The 20,441-nt window shown below is 40.4% G+C and overlaps 1 protein-coding gene across 7 annotated transcripts in view; it reads right to left on the bottom strand.

The window, feature by feature from the left end:
• EXOC1 (exocyst complex component 1) overlaps positions 1-16,662 on the bottom strand; it is a 67,114-nt gene extending 50,452 nt beyond the window's left edge. For all 7 annotated transcript variants that reach the window (XM_077848070.1, XM_077848072.1, XM_077848073.1 and 4 more), the window contains exons 1-2: positions 16,504-16,662; positions 11,201-11,334 (exon numbers count right to left, since the gene is read on the bottom strand). In XM_077848070.1, the coding sequence (XP_077704196.1) occupies positions 11,201-11,324 (124 nt within the window). In that variant the 5' untranslated portion in view covers positions 11,325-11,334; positions 16,504-16,662. The remainder of the gene's footprint in view (positions 1-11,200; positions 11,335-16,503) is intronic.
• Between the last annotated feature and the right edge of the window lie 3,779 nt (positions 16,663-20,441).

Genomic DNA, 20,441 nt, shown 5'->3' with positions numbered 1-20,441 from the left:
GACCCGGAGCAGCTCGGGGGGGCTCAGGCGGCGGCTCCACGGAGGGGGCTGCGGGGTGGGAGCAGCTCGGGGGGGGCTCGGGGGCGGCTCCGGGGAGGGGGCTGCGGGGCGGGAGCAGCTCGGAGGCGCTCGGGCGGAGGAAGAGGCTCCATGCTGAGGGGGCTGCGCAGTTCCAGGAGCAGCTGGGGCAGGGGCGGTGGGGGGGCGGGGGGCTCGGGCAGCAGCTCCGCGGAGGGGGCTGCGCGGCCGGGAGCGAATCCAACAGCGCAGGCCCCGGAGCACAGGGCGCCGGGACACAGTCCAGGATCCAGCCTCCCCCGGGACAGGCAGAGGCAGGGAGGGCCCAGGACAGAAAGGACGCTCCTGCCCCGAGCTGAGCAGATCAGCGGCCCCGCCCCGGAGTCTCCAGGCCCTGCAGACGGAGAGCTCCGGAGGGGGCTGAATCCAGGTTTCCAGAGCTGACCCCGCCACTGGGGCTATTCCTCCAGGGGCCTCACGGGTAAACACCCCCCACTGAGCCCTGCACCAGGCAGGGGGCAGAGCAGCTACCCCAAGTGCTAACACCTGAAAATCAGCACAACAGGCCCCTCTCCCAGAAGACCAGCTAGAGGGACAAGTTCCAGAGGAAGCCAAAGGACTTAAAGTACACAGAATCCGAAGATACTCCCCCGTGGTTTTTTCTCTTTTTTCTTTTTTTTTTTGTTGTTGTTGTTTTGTTTTGTTTTGCTTTTTGATTTCCTTCCCCCACCGCTTTTTTTCCTTTCTTTTTCTTTCTCTTTTTCTTTTTTTTTCTTCCTTTTTTTCCTCTTTCTCTTTTCTTTCCTTCTTTCTCTCCTCTCTTTTTCTCCTTTTCCCAATACAACTTGCTTTTGGCCACTCTGCACTGAGCAAAATGACTAGAAGGAAAACCTCACCTCAAAAGAAAGAATCAGAAACAGTCCTCTCTCCCACAGAGTTACAAAATCTGGATTACAATTCAATGTCAGAAAGCCAATTCAGAAGCACTATTATACAGCTTCTGGTGGCTCTAGAAAAAAGCATAAAGGATTCAAGAGACTTCATGACTGCAGAATTTAGAGCTAATCAGGCATAAATTAAAAATCAATTGAATGAGATGCAATCCAAACTAGAAGTCCTAACGACGAGGGTTAACGAGGTGGAAGAACGAGTGAGTGACATAGAAGACAAGTTGATGGCAAAGAGGGAAACTGAGGAAAAAAGAGACAAACAATTAAAAGACCATGAAGATAGATTAAGGGAAATAAACGACAGCCTGAGGAAGAAAAACCTACGTTTAACTGGGGTTCCCGAGGGTGCCGAAAGGGACAGAGGGCCAGAATATGTATTTGAACAAATTCTAGCTGAAAACTTTCCTAATCTGGGAAGGGAAACAGGCATTCAGATCCAGGAAATAGAGAGATTCCCCCCCAAAATCAATAAAAACCGTTCAACACCTCGACATTTAATAGTGAAGCTTGCAAAATCCAAAGATAAGGAGAAGACCTTAAAGCAGCAAGAGACAAGAAATCCCTGACTTTTATGGGGAGGAGTATTAGGGTAACAGCAGACCTCTCCACAGAGACCTGGCAGGCCAGAAAGGGCTGGCAGGATATATTCAGGGTCCTAAATGAGAAGAACATGCAACCAAGAATACTTTATCCAGCAAGGCTCTCATTCAAAATGGAAGGAGAGATAAAGAGCTTCCAAGACAGGCAGCAACTGAAAGAATGTGTGACCTCCAAACCAGCTCTGCAAGAAATTTTAAGGGGGACTCTTAAAATTCCCCTTTAAGAAGAAGTTCAGTGGAACAATCCACAAAAACAAGGACTGAATAGATATCATGATGACACTAAACTCACATGTCTCAATAGTAACTCTGAACGTGAATGGGCTTAATGACCCCATCAAAAGGCGCAGGGTTTCAGACTGGATAAAAAAGCAGGACCCATCTATTTGCTGTCTACAAGAGACTCATTTTAGACAGAAGGACACCTACAGCCTGAAAATAAAAGGTTGGAGAACCATTTACCATTCAAATGGTCCTCAAAAGAAAGCAGGGGTAGCCATCCTTATATCAGATAAACTAAAATTTACCCCGATCTGTAGTGAGAGATGAAGAGGGACACTATATCATACTTAAAGGATCTATCCAATAAGAGGACTTAACAATCCTCAATATATATGCCCCGAATGTGGGAGCTGCCAAATATATAAATCAATTATTAACCAAAGTGAAGAAATACTTAGATAATAATACACTTATACTTGGTGACTTCAATCTAGCTCTTTCTATACTCGATAGGTCTTCTAAGCACAACATCTCCAAAGAAACGAGAGCTTTAAATGATACACTGGACCAGATGGATTTCACAGATATCTACAGAACTTTACATCCAAACTCAACTGAATACACATTCTTCTCAAGTGCACATGGAACTTTCTCCAGAATAGACCACATACTGGGTCACAAATCGGGTCTGAACCGATACCAAAAGATTGGGATCGTCCCCTGCATATTCTCAGACCATAATGCCTTGAAATTAGAACTAAATCACAACAAGAAGTTTGGAAGGACCTCAAACACGTGGAGGTTAAGGACCATCCTGCTAAAAGATGAAAGGGTCAACCAGGAAATTAAGGAAGAATTAAAAAGATTCATGGAAACTAATGAGAATGAAGATACAACCGTTCAAAATCTTTGGGATGCAGCAAAAGCAGTCCTAAGGGGGAAATACATCGCAATACAAGCATCCATTCAAAAACTGGAAAGAACTCAAATACAAAAGCTAATCTTACACATAAAGGAGCTAGAGAAAAAACAGCAAATAGATCCTACACCCAGCAGAAGAAGAGAGTTAATAAAGATTCAAGCAGAACTCAACGAAATCGAGACCAGAAGAACTGTGGAACAGATCAACAGAACCAGGAGTTGGTTCTTTGAAAGAATTAATAAGATAGATAAACCATTAGCCAGCCTTATTAAAAAGAAGAGAGAGAAGACTCAAATTAATAAAATCATGAATGAGAAAGGAGAGATCACTACCAACACCAAGGAAATACAAATGATTTTAAAAACATATTATGAACAGCTATACGCCAATAAATTAGGCAATCTAGAAGAAATGGACGCATTCCTGGAAAGCCACAAACTACCAAAACTGGAACAGGAAGAAATAGAAAACCTAAACAGGCCAATAACCAGGGAGGAAATTGAAGCAGTCATCAGAAACCTCCCAAGACACAAGAGTCCAGGGCCAGATGGCTTCCTAGGGGAATTCTATCAAACGTTTAAAGAAGAAACCATACCTATTCTCCTAAAGCTGTTTGGAAAGATAGAAAGAGATGGAGAACTTCCAAATTCGTTCTATGAGGCCAGCATCACCTTAATTCCAAAACCAGACAAAGACCCCACCAAAAAGGAGAATTACAGACCAATATCCCTGATGAACATGGATGCAAAAATTCTCAACAAGACACTGGCCAATAGGATCCAACAATACATTAAGAAAATTATTCACCATGACCAAGTAGGATTTATCCCCGGGACACAAGGCTGGTTCAACACCCGTAAAACAATCAATGAAATTCATCATATCAGCAAGAGAAAAACCAAGAACCATATGATCCTCTCATTAGATGCAGAGAAAGCATTTGACAAAATACAGCATCCATTCCTGATCAAAACTCTTCAGAGTGTAGGGATAGAGGGAACATTCCTCAACATCTTAAAAGCCATCTACGAAAAGCCCACAGCAAATATCCTTCTCAATGGGGAAGCACTGGGAGCCTTTCCCCTAAGATCAGGAACAAGACAGGGATGTCCACTCTCACCACTGCTATTCAACATAGTACTGGAAGTCCTAGCCTCAGCAATCAGACAACAAAAAGACATTAAAGGCATTCAAATTGGCAAAGAAGAAGTCAAACTCTCCCTCTTCGCCGATGACATGATATTCTACATAGAAAACCCAAAAGCCTCCACCCCAAGATTGCTAGAACTCATACAGCAATTCAGTAGCGTGGCAGGATACAAAATCAATGCCCAGAAATCAGTGGCATTTCTATACACTAACAATGAGACTGAAGAAAGAGAGATTAAGGAGTCAATCCCATTTACAATTGCACCCAAAAGCATAAGATACCTAGGAATAAACCTAACCAAAGATGTAAAGGATCTATACCCTCAAAACTATAGAACACTTCTGAAAGAAATTGAGGAAGACACAAAGAGATGGAAAAATATTCCATGCTCATGGACTGGCAGAATTAATATTGTGAAAATGTCAATGTTACCCAGGGCAATATACACATTTAATGCAATCCCTATCAAAATACCATGGACTTTCTTCAGAGAGTTAGAACAAATTATTTTAAGATTTGTGTGGAATCAGAAAAGACCCCGAATAGCCAGGGGAATTAAAAAAAAAAAAAACATATCTGGGGGCATCACAATGCCAGATTTCAGGTTGTACTACAAAGCTGTGGTCATCAAGACAGTGTGGTACTGGCACAAAAACAGACACATAGATCAATGGAACAGAAGAGAGAACCCAGAAGTGGACCCTGAACTTTATGGTCAGCTAATATTCGATAAAGGAGGAAAGACTATCCATTGGAAGAAAGACAGTCTCTTCAATAAATGGTGCTGGGAAAATTGGACATCCACATGCAGAAGAATGAAACTAGACCACTCTCTTTCACCATACACAAAGATAAACTCAAAATGGATGAAAGATCTAAATGTGAAACAAGATTCCATCAAAATCCTAGAGAAGAACACAGGCAACACCCTTTTTGAACTCGGCCACAGTAACTTCTTGCAAGATACATCCACGAAGGCAAAAGAAACAAAAGCAAAAATGAACTATTGGGACTTCATCAAGATAAGAAGCTTTTGCACAGCAAAGGATACAGTCAATAAAACTAAAAGACAACCTACAGAATGGGAGAAGATATTTGCAAATGACATATCAGATAAAGGGCTACTTTCCAAGATCTATAAAGAACTTCTTAAACTCAACACCAAAGAAACAAACAATCCAATCATGAAATGGGCAAAAGACATGAACAGAAATCTCACAGAGGAAGACATAGACATGGCCAACATGCATATGAGAAAATGCTCCGCATCACTTGCCATCAGGGAAATACAAATCAAAACCACAATGAGATACCACCTCACACCAGTGAGAATGGGGCAAATTAACAAGGCAGGAAACAACAAATGTTGGAGAGGATGCGGAGAAAAGGGAACCCTCTTACACTGCTGGTGGGAATGTGAACTGGTGCAGCCACTCTGGAAAACTGTGTGGAGGTTCCTCAAACAGTTAAAAATAGACCTGCCCTACGACCCAGCAATTGCACTGTTGGGGATTTACCCCAAAGATTCAGATGCAATGAAACGCCGGGACACCTACACCCCGATGTTTATAGCAGCAATGGCCACAATAGCCAAACTGTGGAAGGAGCCTCGGTGTCCATCGAAAGATGAATGGATAAAGAATATGTGGTTTATGTATACAATGGAATATTACTCAGCTATTAGAAATGACAAATACCCACCATTTGCTTCAACGTGGATGGAACTGGAGGGTATTATGCTGAGTGAAGTAAGTCAGTCGGAGAAGGACAAACATTGTATGTTCTCATTCATGTGGGGAATATAAATAATAGTGAAAGGGAATATAAGGGAAGGGAGAAGAAATGTGTGGGAAATATCAGAAAGGGAGACAGAACGTAAAGACTGCTAACTCTGGGAAACGAACTAGGGGTGGTAGAAGGGGAGGAGGGCCGGGGGTGGGAGTGATTGGGTGACGGGCACCGGGGGTTATTCTGTATGTTGGTAAATTGAACACCAATTAAAAAAAAAAAAAAAAAAAAAGAATGACTGACTAATGTGAAGCCAAGTGGCTTGAAAGAGCCTAGCACCGTCTCACAGAACAGCGATTAGTAGTACAATATGAATTGTACATGTAAGAAAGTGGATGGAATGAAGTTACCAAAAACGATGAAAGTTCAGATCACAAAGGGCCTGTATGCTCTTGTTGGGGGTGCTCTTAGAGGATTTTAATTAGGGAAATGACATGTTCTAGTTTGTTTCTAAAAATTACTCTGGCAGCAGAATAGTGGATGGATTGGAGTGAATGCCAGTACATTTAAAATTTTAGATGAAGTGGTTGAATCTCTAAAAAAAAATAGAAAAAAAAATGTAAAACTTACCAAAACTGACTTAATAGAAAATATGGAAAAATTCTATAACCTATTAAAGAAATTGCATTAGTAAGTGAAAAATCTCTTCCCAAAAACCTAGTCCAATGCAGTTTTACTGGTATGTTTTGCCAAGCTTTCCAAGGAAACGTTCCAAACATACATAACTATTCCACTCTACAGAAAACAAGGGAACATTCCCAACTTACTTTACTTTATGATTTTGGTTGTAGAGCTAAAGATAGTGTACAAAAGAAAATGGCAGGACCATGTCACTAATGAACACGGGGGAAACTCTTATAACTACAAATATATAAATAACTACAAACAAACACTGCATTGGCAAACTTAATCCAAGGGCATATACAAAAGATAGTATTCTGAGATGTATATTTTTTTCCACCTTTTCAGATCTCTGAAATGAGAATATGTCTTAACAACTGATGCAATACCACAGTATTTTTTTGAGTGGTACATAAAATAATAATATATACTATAATTGATGGCATATGGTACATCATGATTGAGTTAGGTTATTCCAAGAACTCAATTTACAGGGGTGCCTGGGTGGCTCAGCGGTGGTGTGTTTGCCTTTGGCTCAGGTCGGGATCCTGGGGTCCTGGGATCGAGTCCTGCATCAGGCTCCCAGTGGGGAGCCTACTTCTCCCTCTGCCTATGTCTCTGCCTCTCTTTCTGTGTCTCTCATGAATAAATAAAATCTTAAAAAAAAAGAACACAATTTATCATTCTAAAAACCAAGTGCAATCACCACCAACAAATTAAGAAAACTATATGATAATCTCAATGATTTGAAAAAGTATTTGATAAAATTGAACACTCATTCAATGATAAAAAAACAAAAAGAAACAAAGTAAAAAGTCAGGAATAGAAGGGAACTCCCTTTAGCATTGTAGAGGATAGCTACAAAAAAACCACTGCCATTAAAAAGTGAAGCCATTCGCTTTGAGATCAACACTATATTGACAGTCCTAGCCAGCAGACTAAAGCAACAAAAACAAATAAAAAATATAAAGACTATAAAGGAAGGAAGAAAATATCACTATTTACAAAGAGTCTATGGACAAATTATTAGAATTAATAAGTTTAGCAAGATTGATATAGAAATGCATATAAAAAACCAACTGTATTTCTAGATTCTAACAAGAAATGATTTTTAAAACATATTTATGTTAAAAAAACTAAAAGCTTCTGCTCTGCAAAAGACATCAAGAGAATTAGAACACAAGCCAGACTGCAAGAAAATATTTGCCAAAGACACATCTAATGAAGGAATGTTACCTAAAATGTACAAAGGACTTTTTTTTAAAAAATGATTTTATTTATTTATTCATGAGAGAAACACAGAGACGCAGAGACATAAGCAGGCTCCTTGCAGGGAACCTGATGCGGGACTTGATTCCTGGACCCAGGATGATGCCCTGAGCCAAAGGCAGATGCCCAACTGCTGAGCCACCCAGGCGTCCCATACTCTTTTTTTTTTTTTAAGATTTATTTATTTGAGAGAGATAGAGAGAGAGAGACGGAGCATGCATGTAGTGGGGAAGGAGCAGAGAAAGAGAGTCTTAAGCAGACTCCATGATGAACTCAGGGCTCCATCTCACAACTTTAAGATCACAACCTGAGCTAAAACTAAGAGTTAGATGCTTAACTGACTGTGCCATCCAGGTACCCCTATACAAAAGGACTCTTAAAACTCAACAATAAGAAAAAAAAAACCTAATTAAAAAATAGCCAAAGATTTTAACAGACATTTCCCAAAGAAAATATATAGATAACAAATAAGATGGTTATACACCTATTAGTATGGCCAATTTCCAGAACCTGACAACAACAAATGCTGACAAAAATGTGGAGCAACAGAAACTCTGAGGCATTGCTGGTGGCATTGCAAAATGATACAGCCACTTTGGTAGAAAGTTTGGCAATTTCTTACAAAACTAAACATACTCTTACCATATGATCCAGCAATCACACTCCTTGGTAGTCAGCCAAAGGAGTTGAAAACTTAGCTCCATGCAAAAATCCACATGAGTGCTTATAGTAGTTTTATGCATAATTGTTAAATTGACAATCGAGATATCCTCCACAGCAGGTGAGTAGATAAAATGAGATACATCTAGGCATGGAATATTATTATTTCATGGCTATCAAGTTATGAAAGGGCATAGAGGAACGTAAATGCAGACTACTAACTGAAAGAAGCCAATCTGAACAGGCTACAGACATACTGTATGATTCCAACTATATGACATTCTGGAAAAGGCAGAATCATGCAAGTAAAATGAACAGTGGTTGAAAAGAGTAGAGGTTGGAGACAGATTAATAGGCAGAACACACAGGATTTTTAGGGCAGTGAAAATATCCTGTATGATATTACAATGATAGATATATTTCATTATACATTTGTCCAAAATCATACAATGCACAATACTAAGGGTGAACATTAAGGTAAACTAGGGACTTTGGATGATTACTATGTGTCAATATAGGTTCATTCTTGGCCACAAACTGTTGTCATTGTTGCTAGCAATATTGATAAAGGAGGAGGGTACACATACATGGGGGCAGGGGATATATAGGACATCTGTGTACTTCCCACTTTGTTGTAAACCTAAACTGCTATAAAAAAAATTAAAGTCTTTAAAATGTATTAATACTAATAAGTTATTATTTATTATAGTATCAAAAAATCTAGGAATAAATACAACATATGTGTAAAACCTTTGAAACTATGTAACTTATTGAAAGTCTTTAAAATTGTAAAACTTATTGAAAGGCATTAAAGAAGACCTAGATAAATGGAGAACTGCACTATGTCCATGGACAAGAAGACCCAATATCATGAAAATGCAAGTTCTCTTTGAACTGAATGACAATTCAAAACAATCCTAATTAAAATCCCAACAGAATCTGGAACTTGCCAAGTGGATTCTAAAATTTAGGTAGAAGAATAAAGAACCAAAACAAGACAAAATAAAAGCCAGATACAGGAGAACCCAGAAATAGGCATACATACTTCATCACAAGGACACAGGTAAAAACTAAAGTTTTTAAACTAAAGCAAAAACTAAAATGTGAATGGCAAAAATATAAAATCTTTAGAACATGGTATAGGAGAATACTTTTATTACTCCAGGGAAGTGTGTGTGCGTGCGTGCGTGCGTGTGTGTGTGTATGTATATATATATATATATATATTTCTTTTTTTTTTTTTTTTTAAGTAGGCTCCGTGCTGGGGCTTGAACTCACAACCCTGTGATGAAAACCTGAGCTGAGATCAGGAGTTGCATGCTCAACCAAGAGGCACCTCTCTATGGAAGTATATCTGTCTTAAATAATATAAAAAAACTGGAAGCCATATAGGATCAGATTGACAAATGTGATTTCATTAAAATTAGAAATTTCATAAAAAGCTCATACACAAGCCACAAACTGGGAGGCATATAAACAATACAGGATTGGTAAATATATAGAACTTGTACAAATCTGTAAAAAAGCAACCAATACAACAGAGAAATAAGCAAAAGGCTTTAAGGCAAATTACTAAGACAAGGTAACTAAATGGCCAATAAACTCATGAAAAGGTGCTCAATTTCATCATTTATATGAAAATTTAAAACCACAAGGAGATATTATTTTACATATTACTTCCACCAGGTTGGAATCAATTATGTCTGTCAAAACTAAGTGTCAAAACCAAGTTTTTACTAGGATGTAGAAAAAGAACTCAAAACACACACTGCTTGTGGGATTGAAAACCAGTATGATGGGATGCCTGGGTGCCTCAGCGGTTAAGTGCTTTCAGCCCAGGGCATGATCCTGGAGACCCGGGACTGAGTCCCATCTCAGGCTCCCTGTATGGAGCCTGCTTCTCCCTCTGCCTGTGTCTCTGCCTCTCTGTTTGTGTGTGTTTCTCATGAATAAATAAATAAAATCTTTAAAAAAAAAAAAAAGAAAAGAAAACCAACCTGACTACTTTTGAAAATAATTTGGTATTAGTGTTGAACATTTATGCCTATATCCCAGCAATTTCACATTAGGTATCTACCCTAGAAAATTCTTGCCTAGGGGCCCCTGGGTGGCTCAGTCAGTTAAGTACCTGCCTTTGATTCAGGTCATGATCCCAGGGTCCTGGGATTGGGATCGAGCCTCACATTGAGCTCCCTGCTCAGCGAGGAGCCTGTTTCTCCCTCTGCCCCCCGCCCATACACGTGTGCGCTCTCTCTGAAATAAACAAATTTTTAAAAATTGAAAAAAAAAAGAAAATTATTGCCTATATACATGAGACAAAGACAAACATGTTCATAGAAGTACTGTCTGAACAGTAAAACCTGAAAACAAACCTAATGTTCATCATTAGTAGACTGTGTAATTAAACTGATAACTCTCATAGAGTAGAACACTCCATAGGAGCGAAAATGAAAGAATTATGGTTACATGAAAAAAACAGAAATAAAACTCATGAACATGAACATAATACTGAGTGGAAAAAGTCACAAAAAGATATATGCACTGTGATTCAATTCCTGTAAATTTCAAAGACATGCGAAACCAAACAATATGTTATTTGAGATTAAATATATATATATAGTGAAATGATAAAGAAAAGCAAGGAAAGACTAAACCAAAATTCAGGACACTAGCTACTTCTTAATGAGTGGGGGAAGGGAATGGGCTTAGGAAAGGGTGCACAGGACACTTCACGAACAGTAATAGTAATATTCTTCTTACATTAGGTGGTAAGCACACGAGTGTTTGCTGTATGGTTAATCTTTACACCTTATATACTCGGTATAGATTCTTTAGTATCTACTCGATATTTAATTAAAGGCAATTTAAAAAATGAATTTGTTGGCCCAACAGTCTTTCCAATTACAGAGACAATGAGAATACTAAAAATGAGAGGAAATGTCCCCTGGTGAATAAAACAATAAAAGAATGCCAAACGAGCTTTTTCTAACTAAATACCCACCTGTAGCACACAAAAAACAGTTCTTTTTCTTTTTTCCTGCTTTGCAGACATTGACAATACTCAGCAGGCGTTCATCATTTGGTGTAAAAATATCTCTTTGTAACGCATGCTTGATTGCTGTCATTCTTAATCAGCTAAAAAAAAATTGAGAGTATAGATATTAAGGTCATTCTCAATACCATTCTATCTCATATTGTTCCACTTATGATTTAAAAAATGATCTTATTTGTGGCTAATAAGCATAGGAAGAATGATTTCATACATCAACAAACCAACATCATAAAAATAAAAAGCTGTATGTTTGGAAAAGAAATTATAGAGAACCAGCATTATCAAACTCTAAAAATTTTGGAAGTGCCTACCAAATATTAAGGTACAAAAATGTTTTAAGAAAAAAAGCCCCGTGCACAATATTTAAATATAAATTTCCTCTATAAGGAGTTCTTTACAACTCAACAATTAAAAAAACCCAATTAAAAGCTGAGCAAAGGATCTGAATAGACTTTTCTCCAAAGAAAATATACAAATGGCCAATAAGTACATGAAAAGATGCTCAACATCATTAACCACTAGGGAAATGCAAACCAAAAACAAATGTGATAATTACAACTTTATATAACTTATTTATATATATATATGGAATTTATATATATTTAGCCATTCACTGGAATGGCTAAAATTAAAAAGACAAGTGTTGGTAAAGATGTGGAGAAAAAGAAACTCCCTTTTTTTAAAAAAAAAAAAAGATTCTATTTACTTATTCATGAGAGACACACAAACACACAGAGAGAGAGAGAGAGAGAGAGAGAGAAGAGGAAGAGACACAGGCAGAGGGAGAAGCAGGCTCCATGTAGAGAGCTGGAGGCGATCCTGGGTGTCCAGGATCACGCCCTGGGCTGAAGGTGGCTCTAAACCGCTGAGCCATCCAGGCTGCCCAAAGAAACTCTTTCATACATTGCTGGTGATTGTAAAAAGCTGCAGCCACTTTGGAAAAACAGTTTGGCAGTTCCTCAAGAAGTTAAATATGAAATTACCATATGACCCACCAATTTTATTACTTTGTATATACTCAAGAGAACTGAAAATATATGTCCACACAAAAACTTGTACATGAAAGTTCATAGCAGCATTATCCCCAATAGCCAAAAGATAGATACAACTCAAATATCCACCAACTCATGAAATGATATAACAAAATGAAGTATATCTACAGAGGAATATTATTTGTCCATAAAAAGGAATGAAGTACTGATATATGCTACAACACTGAAATTTGAAAACACTACGTTAAGTGAAAGAAGTCAGTTAAAAGACCACATATTCTATGATTTTGTTTACATGAAATGTCCAGAATAGACAAATCCATAAAGACAAAATGATTTGTGGTTGCTAGGGGTTAGGGGCAAGAAGGAATGGGGAATGGCTATTAATGGGTATGGAGTTTCTTTTGAGGTGCTGAAAATGCCCTTGAATTAGATAGTAGGGCAGCCCTGGTGGCTCAGCAGGTTAGCACCGCCTTCACTTCAGCCCAGGGCCTGATCCTGGAGACCCTGGATTGAGTCCCACATCGGGCTCCCTGCATGGACCCTGTGTCTCTGCCTCTCTCTCTCTCTCTCTCTCTCTCTCTCTGTGTCTCTCATTAATAAATAAATAAAATCTTTAAAAAAAAAAAAGAATTAGATAGTGATGGTTGTAAAACTTTGTGAATATACTAAAAATTGAATTATACACTTGAGAAGGTGAGTTTTATAGTATACGAATTATATCTCAATAAAGCTATTATAAAGAAAGAGGTTTCTCACTAAATTCAATGTCTTTCTTCAAATGTCAACTTAAATATTTTTAAAAATCTCTTTTCAACTTTATTTTTAAATGTATGTATATATAATGTATATATATATACACACACTCACGTTACTATTTTCCAATGTGAATTTGCTTAGGAAATTAACTTCTAATACCGTTTCTAGGGAAAATGAAGAAATTATGAATTTTAAAAGACATAGAATGAATTTTTATAACACAATGACAATTTTGGAAACTAGGTATCTTCTATGTCTTACTCAATCTGTGAAACTTCAATTTCTGCCCCAGTTTGAAAAATTGCTTTTCTCACAAGAAATCACATCTTCCCACATCCATTCCTTTTTCACCTAATCTTGGCCTTTTAGTGTTCTGACCTCCCCCTCCTTCCTGTTCTCATCCTCTCTCTGGCCTCTCCAGCTTAATTTCTTTTCCAACCTAGCCTGGAGGCAGTTTTCACCCATACTATCTTCTTCAATTATCTTATCTGTTTGTAGATTAGTTCACCATGCTTTATCAATCTCCGTGAACTGTATTTTTCTCCACTACTTATGGGCTACCGTACACCACTTAAGAAGGCCATATACTTATGTTCATTGCATTCTTTACAAATATCTAAATCTGATCAAAGCTAGACTTTCACTATTGCTCAGTAACCCTTTAACATTTCCTTTGATGACTCCTCTTCCTATTCTCCATCAGTGTATTGCAGATCTTTATCTTCTTCAATCCCCAACTCTAGTGTCAGCAAATGATGTTGTCATCTACCCTGCAGAAGATTAGGAAGCCATGAAGTACGATTTTTCCCCAACTGCTTTTTTCTCCATCTCATTACATCTTCACCCATTCCAACATCCATTCTACCTATTGTAATATTTTGTGTCTATGTTACTAATCACTTAATATGTTCTAGGGCTTAGACACTGTATTAAAAGCTCTACTCTATCCTATGTCCAAGCTACTCTGGATGATGGCCACTTTACTTTTCTATCTCTGGGCTTTGTTCATGCAATTTCCTTTTCCTGGAATTCTTTTCCCCCTAGGAAATTCCAACTCAATCTTCAAGATCCTGCTAAAATGTCACCTCTTCTGGGAAGTAGTCACACACACAAAAAGAATAATTCTTTTATATTTCTCAAACATTTCCCCTCTACTCTGCTAACAGAGTAGCAAACCATATTTTCTAGTTAGTTGTATTCTCTCCCCCATTAAAAGCAGCACTTTGTAGGAAAGTACCGTATCTTATTCATCTTTGTATTCCTAGAAATTGGCAAAGACATAGCAGGCATTACAAAATTAAGCAAAATGATAGCAACAAATAACATGACAACTAAACTTTCCCTGATTCCCCCTTTCCAACTCTCACACCTGTTAAGCAAATGTCCAGGTTCAAAATCCATCATATTTGATTCTCCTCCTCCATGTCAACATGAAATCTTAATGCCACATTCTACTAATTTCCTCTCATCTACGTGTAATTTACCCTTCCTTTCTGTTCCCACTGCTAACACACTAATCCAGGTTCACATCAACTATATCCATTTAACACTTCAGTATCTGGTTATCTCTTTGCAAGTTGCCACAATCCCCAAATCCTTGATAAACAAATAATATTTAAACATAGCTTTCGGGGATCCCTGGGTGGCGCAGCGGTTTAGCGCCTGCCTTTGGCCCAGGGAGCGATCCTGGAGACCTGGGATCGAATCCCACATCGGGCTCCCGGTGCATGGAGCCTGCTTCTCCCTCTGCCTATGTCTCTGCCTCTCTCTCTCTCTCTGTGACTATCATAAATAAATAAAAATTAAAAAAAATAAACATAGCTTTCATCACAATATGTCCCTGCTCCGTATTTCCCCAAGGTTCCCAAATACAGATCTTCCAGTCCAAGCCCTCTCCTTGGTGCAGTCTTTACATCTTTGCTTAGTGCTTTTCCATGCAGGGAGTATCATCTACCCAAACCCTAATTACACTTCATAGTTTATGTGGAATTGATTCAATAATGATCTTAATCCAAACTGATCTCTCCTCCTGATTGCTAGAGCAATTTTTGTATTTACTAAACAATCAAGCACTTGCTGTTCAATTGGTTCATGAGATCATAAGCTTGTAGACCTCAAGAACTCAGAGAGAGAGAGAGAGAGAGAGAGAGAGAGAGAAGAGGTTCTCCAGCATTGTTCTGTGTTATTTCTTAGAAGGTACTCAGCAGGGATCCCTGGGTGGCACAGTGGTTTAGCGCCTGCCTTTGGCCCAGGGTGTGATCCTGGAGACCCGGGATCCAGTCCCACGTCGGGCTCCCTGCATGGAGCCTGCCTCTCTCTACATATATATCTATCATGAATAAATAAATAAAATCTTAAAAAAAAAGAAGGTACTCAGCAAATACCCCTTGAGATAACCTGAACTGAATAGTAAAAACTGGTCAAATGAATAATAGTGGTCAGCGTTGACCACACGGTGCCTCTTGGGTCAAAAGCAACAATGAGTGTTGGGTTAAGTATAAAGCAAAAGAGGACTGGTTATACCTCATAAAGGAGTTAGGCATAATGGAAAGCTCGATGCCACCCTTGTTCATTCAGCAAGTACTGATGCCTACTAAGCATCACCCACTGTTCTACATTAGAGGTGAATATGACAGACATGCTCAGGAAGACAAGATCGTGCTTCCGTCGCATTTACGTTCTAAGGGTCCAGCCTTTAGAGCACCTTTGTGTAAGTCAGTGAATAAGTCATCAGCTCCTCTAAAACTATCTTCCAGGTTTAAGAATCCAGGTCTGACCACGTTCCAGAAATAGTCAGCCACTGGTTCTTGTTTCCTTAAACTCAGTGGTACCGGGGATTCCCTGGCTGGCTCAGCGGTTTAGCACCTGCCTTCGGCCCAGGGCGTGACCCGGGAGACCCGGATCGCTGCGTCGGGCTCCCTGCATGGAGCCTGCCTCTCCCTCTCTCATTCTCATGAATAAATAAAATCTTTAAAAAAAAAAAAAACCCTCAGTGGGACCATTACACTGCGCGACAAAGAGCTTGTCAATGGGAGTGTCCGCGTGGGTCGGGCCCCGTGTGCTATGGAGGCAACTCGGCAAGCGGAGCATTGTCACGCAGACGAGGAAGCCGTGACACGGACAGGGGAGTGCGCTTCCGAGATCTACAAGAAAATGTGGATTTGGACTATGAAGAAGGCATCGTCACGCCCTCCTCTCCTGGCCCACGCCAGAGAGCAAAAAAAGATCAGGGCCGTTTTGCACAAATGAAATCTTGGTTCTTATGGGTGAAACCGGGAAGGGATGTGTGAGGTCTGCTCTCCCAGCCGCCCGGACAGCAAGGAGGTGGTGGATGCTCCTAACGGGCTGTGCGCCTGACCCAGACCGCGGAGAGAGGGGTACCCCACCCGGCCGCGGAGCCAGCAGAGGGGCCGAGGCGCCGCCTCAGACCTCGGCGCCCGCCTGGGTGCTAGTGGGTCGGCCGCCGCCGGGACTACGGGGCAGCCACGGCCCAAGGCTTACCGCAAGGCCGGACCGAGCCCGGCTGTGCCGAGGCAGGTCCTCCAAGACAGACACCGGGCAGGGCCGGGGCGGCCACCGCTACAAGGATGAGCCCGTCAACTGAGCCGTTCCGCCACCACTTCCCGTTTCCGGGCACGTGACAACGCCACGCCGGAAGTCGACCCCGTAGAGGAGGGAGGAGGGGCGCTGGTGGGCGGGGCGGGGCGGGGCGGGCAAGGTCTCGCGGGGGCGGGGCGGGGCGGGGGGCGTGTCAAGGGGGCGGGGGCGGGGCCGCTCTTGCTCGGAGACGGACTTGGCACCTGGGAATACTGGTGTCGGCGCGAGGTTACTTTTTTTTTAGAAGAGTTATTTATCCCGATATTTTCTGCAATTTCATTTAAGAAGCGGTCCGATTAAGTGTTTTCTCTTTCTGTGTATGTAAAGCTCTGTTAACTCTAGATCCTTGCTACTTACAGCGTGGGGAGTTTAAAGGACTTAAATCAGAATTTCCGAGGGGTGGGGACCCAGACTATTCTCAAAATCTTCCGAGAAGATCCTAACATGCAGCTAAGATTGAGAACTGTTGATGTACGCACCTTGATGGTCAAAGTGTGGTCCTCAGACCAGCTGGTAGGGCGTCAGCTGTCTGAGGCCTTTTTAGATCCTGCAGCCTCTCCGCAGACCTATTGAATATTCGCATCTATTGAATCTGAATCTGCATCTTAACAAAATGACGTCTACGCACATGTAAGTTTGAGAAGCACCAATGGTGCCAAGGTTGCTGGTTGCAAGACAGGTAATTCGTATTCCATATTCTTGGCACTGGTTTTATGCCAGGCACTTTGATCCAGGTGCAGAGGTGATTCAGACCTAAATCCTACCCTGAAACAGTTCACAGTTTGGTAGGTACAAATATACATAAAATAAGATAAGTGACCAACGAGAGGTACAGGTTAGATAAGTGTGCTGGGAATTCGAAGGCATGATTTCTTTGCTCCTGCTCAACACAATCTTTTGTAGGTGTTCTGCAGGGTCCATTCATGTATGCATTCTTTTTTTTTTTTTTTTGGACAAAGTGCAACTTCTATACCAGGCATTGTGTCAGGTGCTGGAGATACAAACGCAAGGATCCCATTCAGAAGAGGGCACACTCTCCTTGGGGGAACAGACTTAAATACATGGATAAATTACAGTTTGGTGAGGTAATTCCAACAACAAAGGTAGATAAGAGGCTACAAAAGAGGAAGTAACTCACTCTATCAGGGATGGAGTCACTGAAAAAGAGAAAAATAAGTTGTGTAAAGTATCCTCTAGTGTCTGAGTATATAATTTGGTAGGAAAAATATCAGGGTTAGTTTTTTTTTTTTTTTTAGATTTTTTATTTACTTATTCATGAGAGGCACAGAAAGAGGCACAGACACAGGCAGAGGCAGAGGGAGAAGCAGGTTCCATGCAAGGAGCCAGACGTGGGACTCGATCCCGGGTCTCCAGGATCAGGCCCTGGGCTGAAGGCAGCACTAAACTGCTGAGCTACTCAGGCTGCCCCAAAATCAGAGTTAGTAAAGACCTATTTGCTACTGAGTTTAATATGCTCTAGTGAATGCTACCTCAAATGCTTTTCAATTTCATTAAATGATCTTCCTTTTAAGAGCAGGATCTATATCTAGTATTATCTTTAAAAAGACTCATTTGGCCTTTCGTGCCCAGTACTAGAACTCTTACTGTGGACACTATTTATGTGACAATTGCACGTGCTATTTTGTCCTGTTGTTGTTGTTTTGTAAATTAACAACTGTATGTTTGTGGCCCTCTTCAAAGCTAGGATTCAGTGAATTGAGTTTTAGAAGTCTGGACTTCTTTCCTGAACTCCAGATTTGTGTATACACCATCTCCCCAACATTTGCATTTGCATGTCTTATCAGGCATCTCAACTTTTGGTCCAAAAATTATTCTCTCCCCTTTCCCCTCTTGGATTTCCTCCAGTCGAAACTAAAACAAAGGCTCATGTACAGTGGTTTATTTGGGGCTTTGACCCTAAGGAGCAAGAGTAAGAGAGGGAAAGTGAAACAATGAAGAAAGAGAAGCAATATAATGGTGTGTTACTGAGTTGGTCATCACCACATTTGAATATTTTCTTGATCTCTTAAGACTTTCTGAGAAGTTTTATGAGATGAGTCTCAAAACTGCCCACTGAAGGCGAGAATGGAGCCCAAAGTGATCAAGTAATAGAATTTCAAGGTCACTGAATTCCATGTTGTGTATTCTGCTGGAAATATCCTTCCACCCAAGGCCTGGAGAACTAAGTATTATTATCTAGCAAAACCTAAATTTGAGAGTAAGGAAACATAAATCTATAAGTGACTCATTGATAAGATGGGCCAATCCTTTTCCAATGCCTGGGTTTCTAGAGCCATGTCTTTAACTGTTTAGGGATACTCTTTATTGGTTGGTTTTGAGCATTTACCACATCTTGTAGGAGAACACCTCAATCCCAAGCAGGCATATTAACTGGGTTTGTAGCAAGCCATTCCACTACTTTTATGAACCTGGCTGCCTCTGAATGATGTGTGATATTTTAATATTAGTGGATTCCATGCTGATGTGTATATTGTCACTTTGAGGTTTCTTTGGTTTGGGGCTCTGAAGTGGATTCCTTGGTTGAGATAATGTTGATCAAGAATGTTATATTCTGGTGATCATGGATGTTGGCAGAGTCACCGTAGGCAAGACAGAAAAACCTAGACAGCTGTAAAGATTTTTATTTCAGGCTACTTTTCTCTATATATAAAGCAAACAGGAAGAACACTCTTCTAAACTCCGCCAGCTGGAAAGATTCCCCTTCACCTTTGTTCTTTAGAGCCATTCCTGAGTGGAACTGTAGTGCAACAACAGTCCAATTTTGCCTACCTACCAACATAATATTTCATCTATCTGTGAACCAGATTTAAGTTTTTGATTCTTTGTTAGGTGGTCATAGGGACCTCCCAGAAGGTCATAGGAGTGAGTTGATAAACAGATGTCAGTGCTGTAGAAGTGCCAGGGGTCGAATTTACCCAGTCATGTAGTTTGCTTGTGTCTCCTGGATCTGCTCAGGCTCGATCCCATACCATTTCCATCCTTCATACATTCCTGCTATCTCCATGTGCTTATGACGTGGTAGATCTGATTCTATGCAGCTCATGAAAAATAGCTCTAGTTTTGGGGCACCTGGGTGGCTCAATGGTTGAGTGTCTGCCTTTGACTCAGGTTGTGATCTCGGAGTCCTGGGACTGAGTCCTGCATCAGGCTCCCCACAGAGAGCCTGCTTCTCTTTCTGCCTATGTCTCTGCCTCTCAGTGTGTCTCATGAATAAATAAATAAAATCTTTGAAAAAAAAAAAACCTTTAGTTTTTCCAGTGACTGGTTCTCTGGCCTTGCAGAACATGAAGGACCTGTACTGCAACTCTTTTATCAGGGACTTTCCAGAAATTTCAAAGTGTTTTTTTTTTTTAATCTATCAGAGATCCCTCTAGCACCATTAGATCTGCTCAAACAAATGACCTGAGCGTTAATTGACTTGCATCATAGCCCTTGTGGCAGTATATCCAAGTGATGGGCACTTTAGTTTTACAAGTTCATTCTAACATCCTTACTTCTGAGAAACATTCTAGTGGTGGTTCTTCAGTCTCATGATCAATTCATTCTAACATTGCTATTTCTCTGTCTTCTGATTCCTTTCTCAATATTCATTCAAAATTGTCCAAACATCTCATTTAGCACAGGCCATCATCATATCCAAGCTTTATGAAGACATCAAGGTTGTGTGTTAGAACTGACTCCATGTGTCTTTGCCAAAGCATTAAATCCAGAATCACAGATGAATGGCCCTATGATATAAATTCTCCCCTATTCAGCCTTACAACCTTTGGTTTAACACTCTAAATATTCACTCTCACAGATACTTCCCTGGTTCAAATCAG

The sequence above is a fragment of the Canis aureus genome, chromosome 14 (genome assembly GCF_053574225.1).
Source record: "Canis aureus isolate CA01 chromosome 14, VMU_Caureus_v.1.0, whole genome shotgun sequence".
Classification (NCBI taxonomy): domain Eukaryota; kingdom Metazoa; phylum Chordata; class Mammalia; order Carnivora; family Canidae; genus Canis; species Canis aureus.
This window is presented reverse-complemented; position numbering and strand designations above follow the sequence as displayed.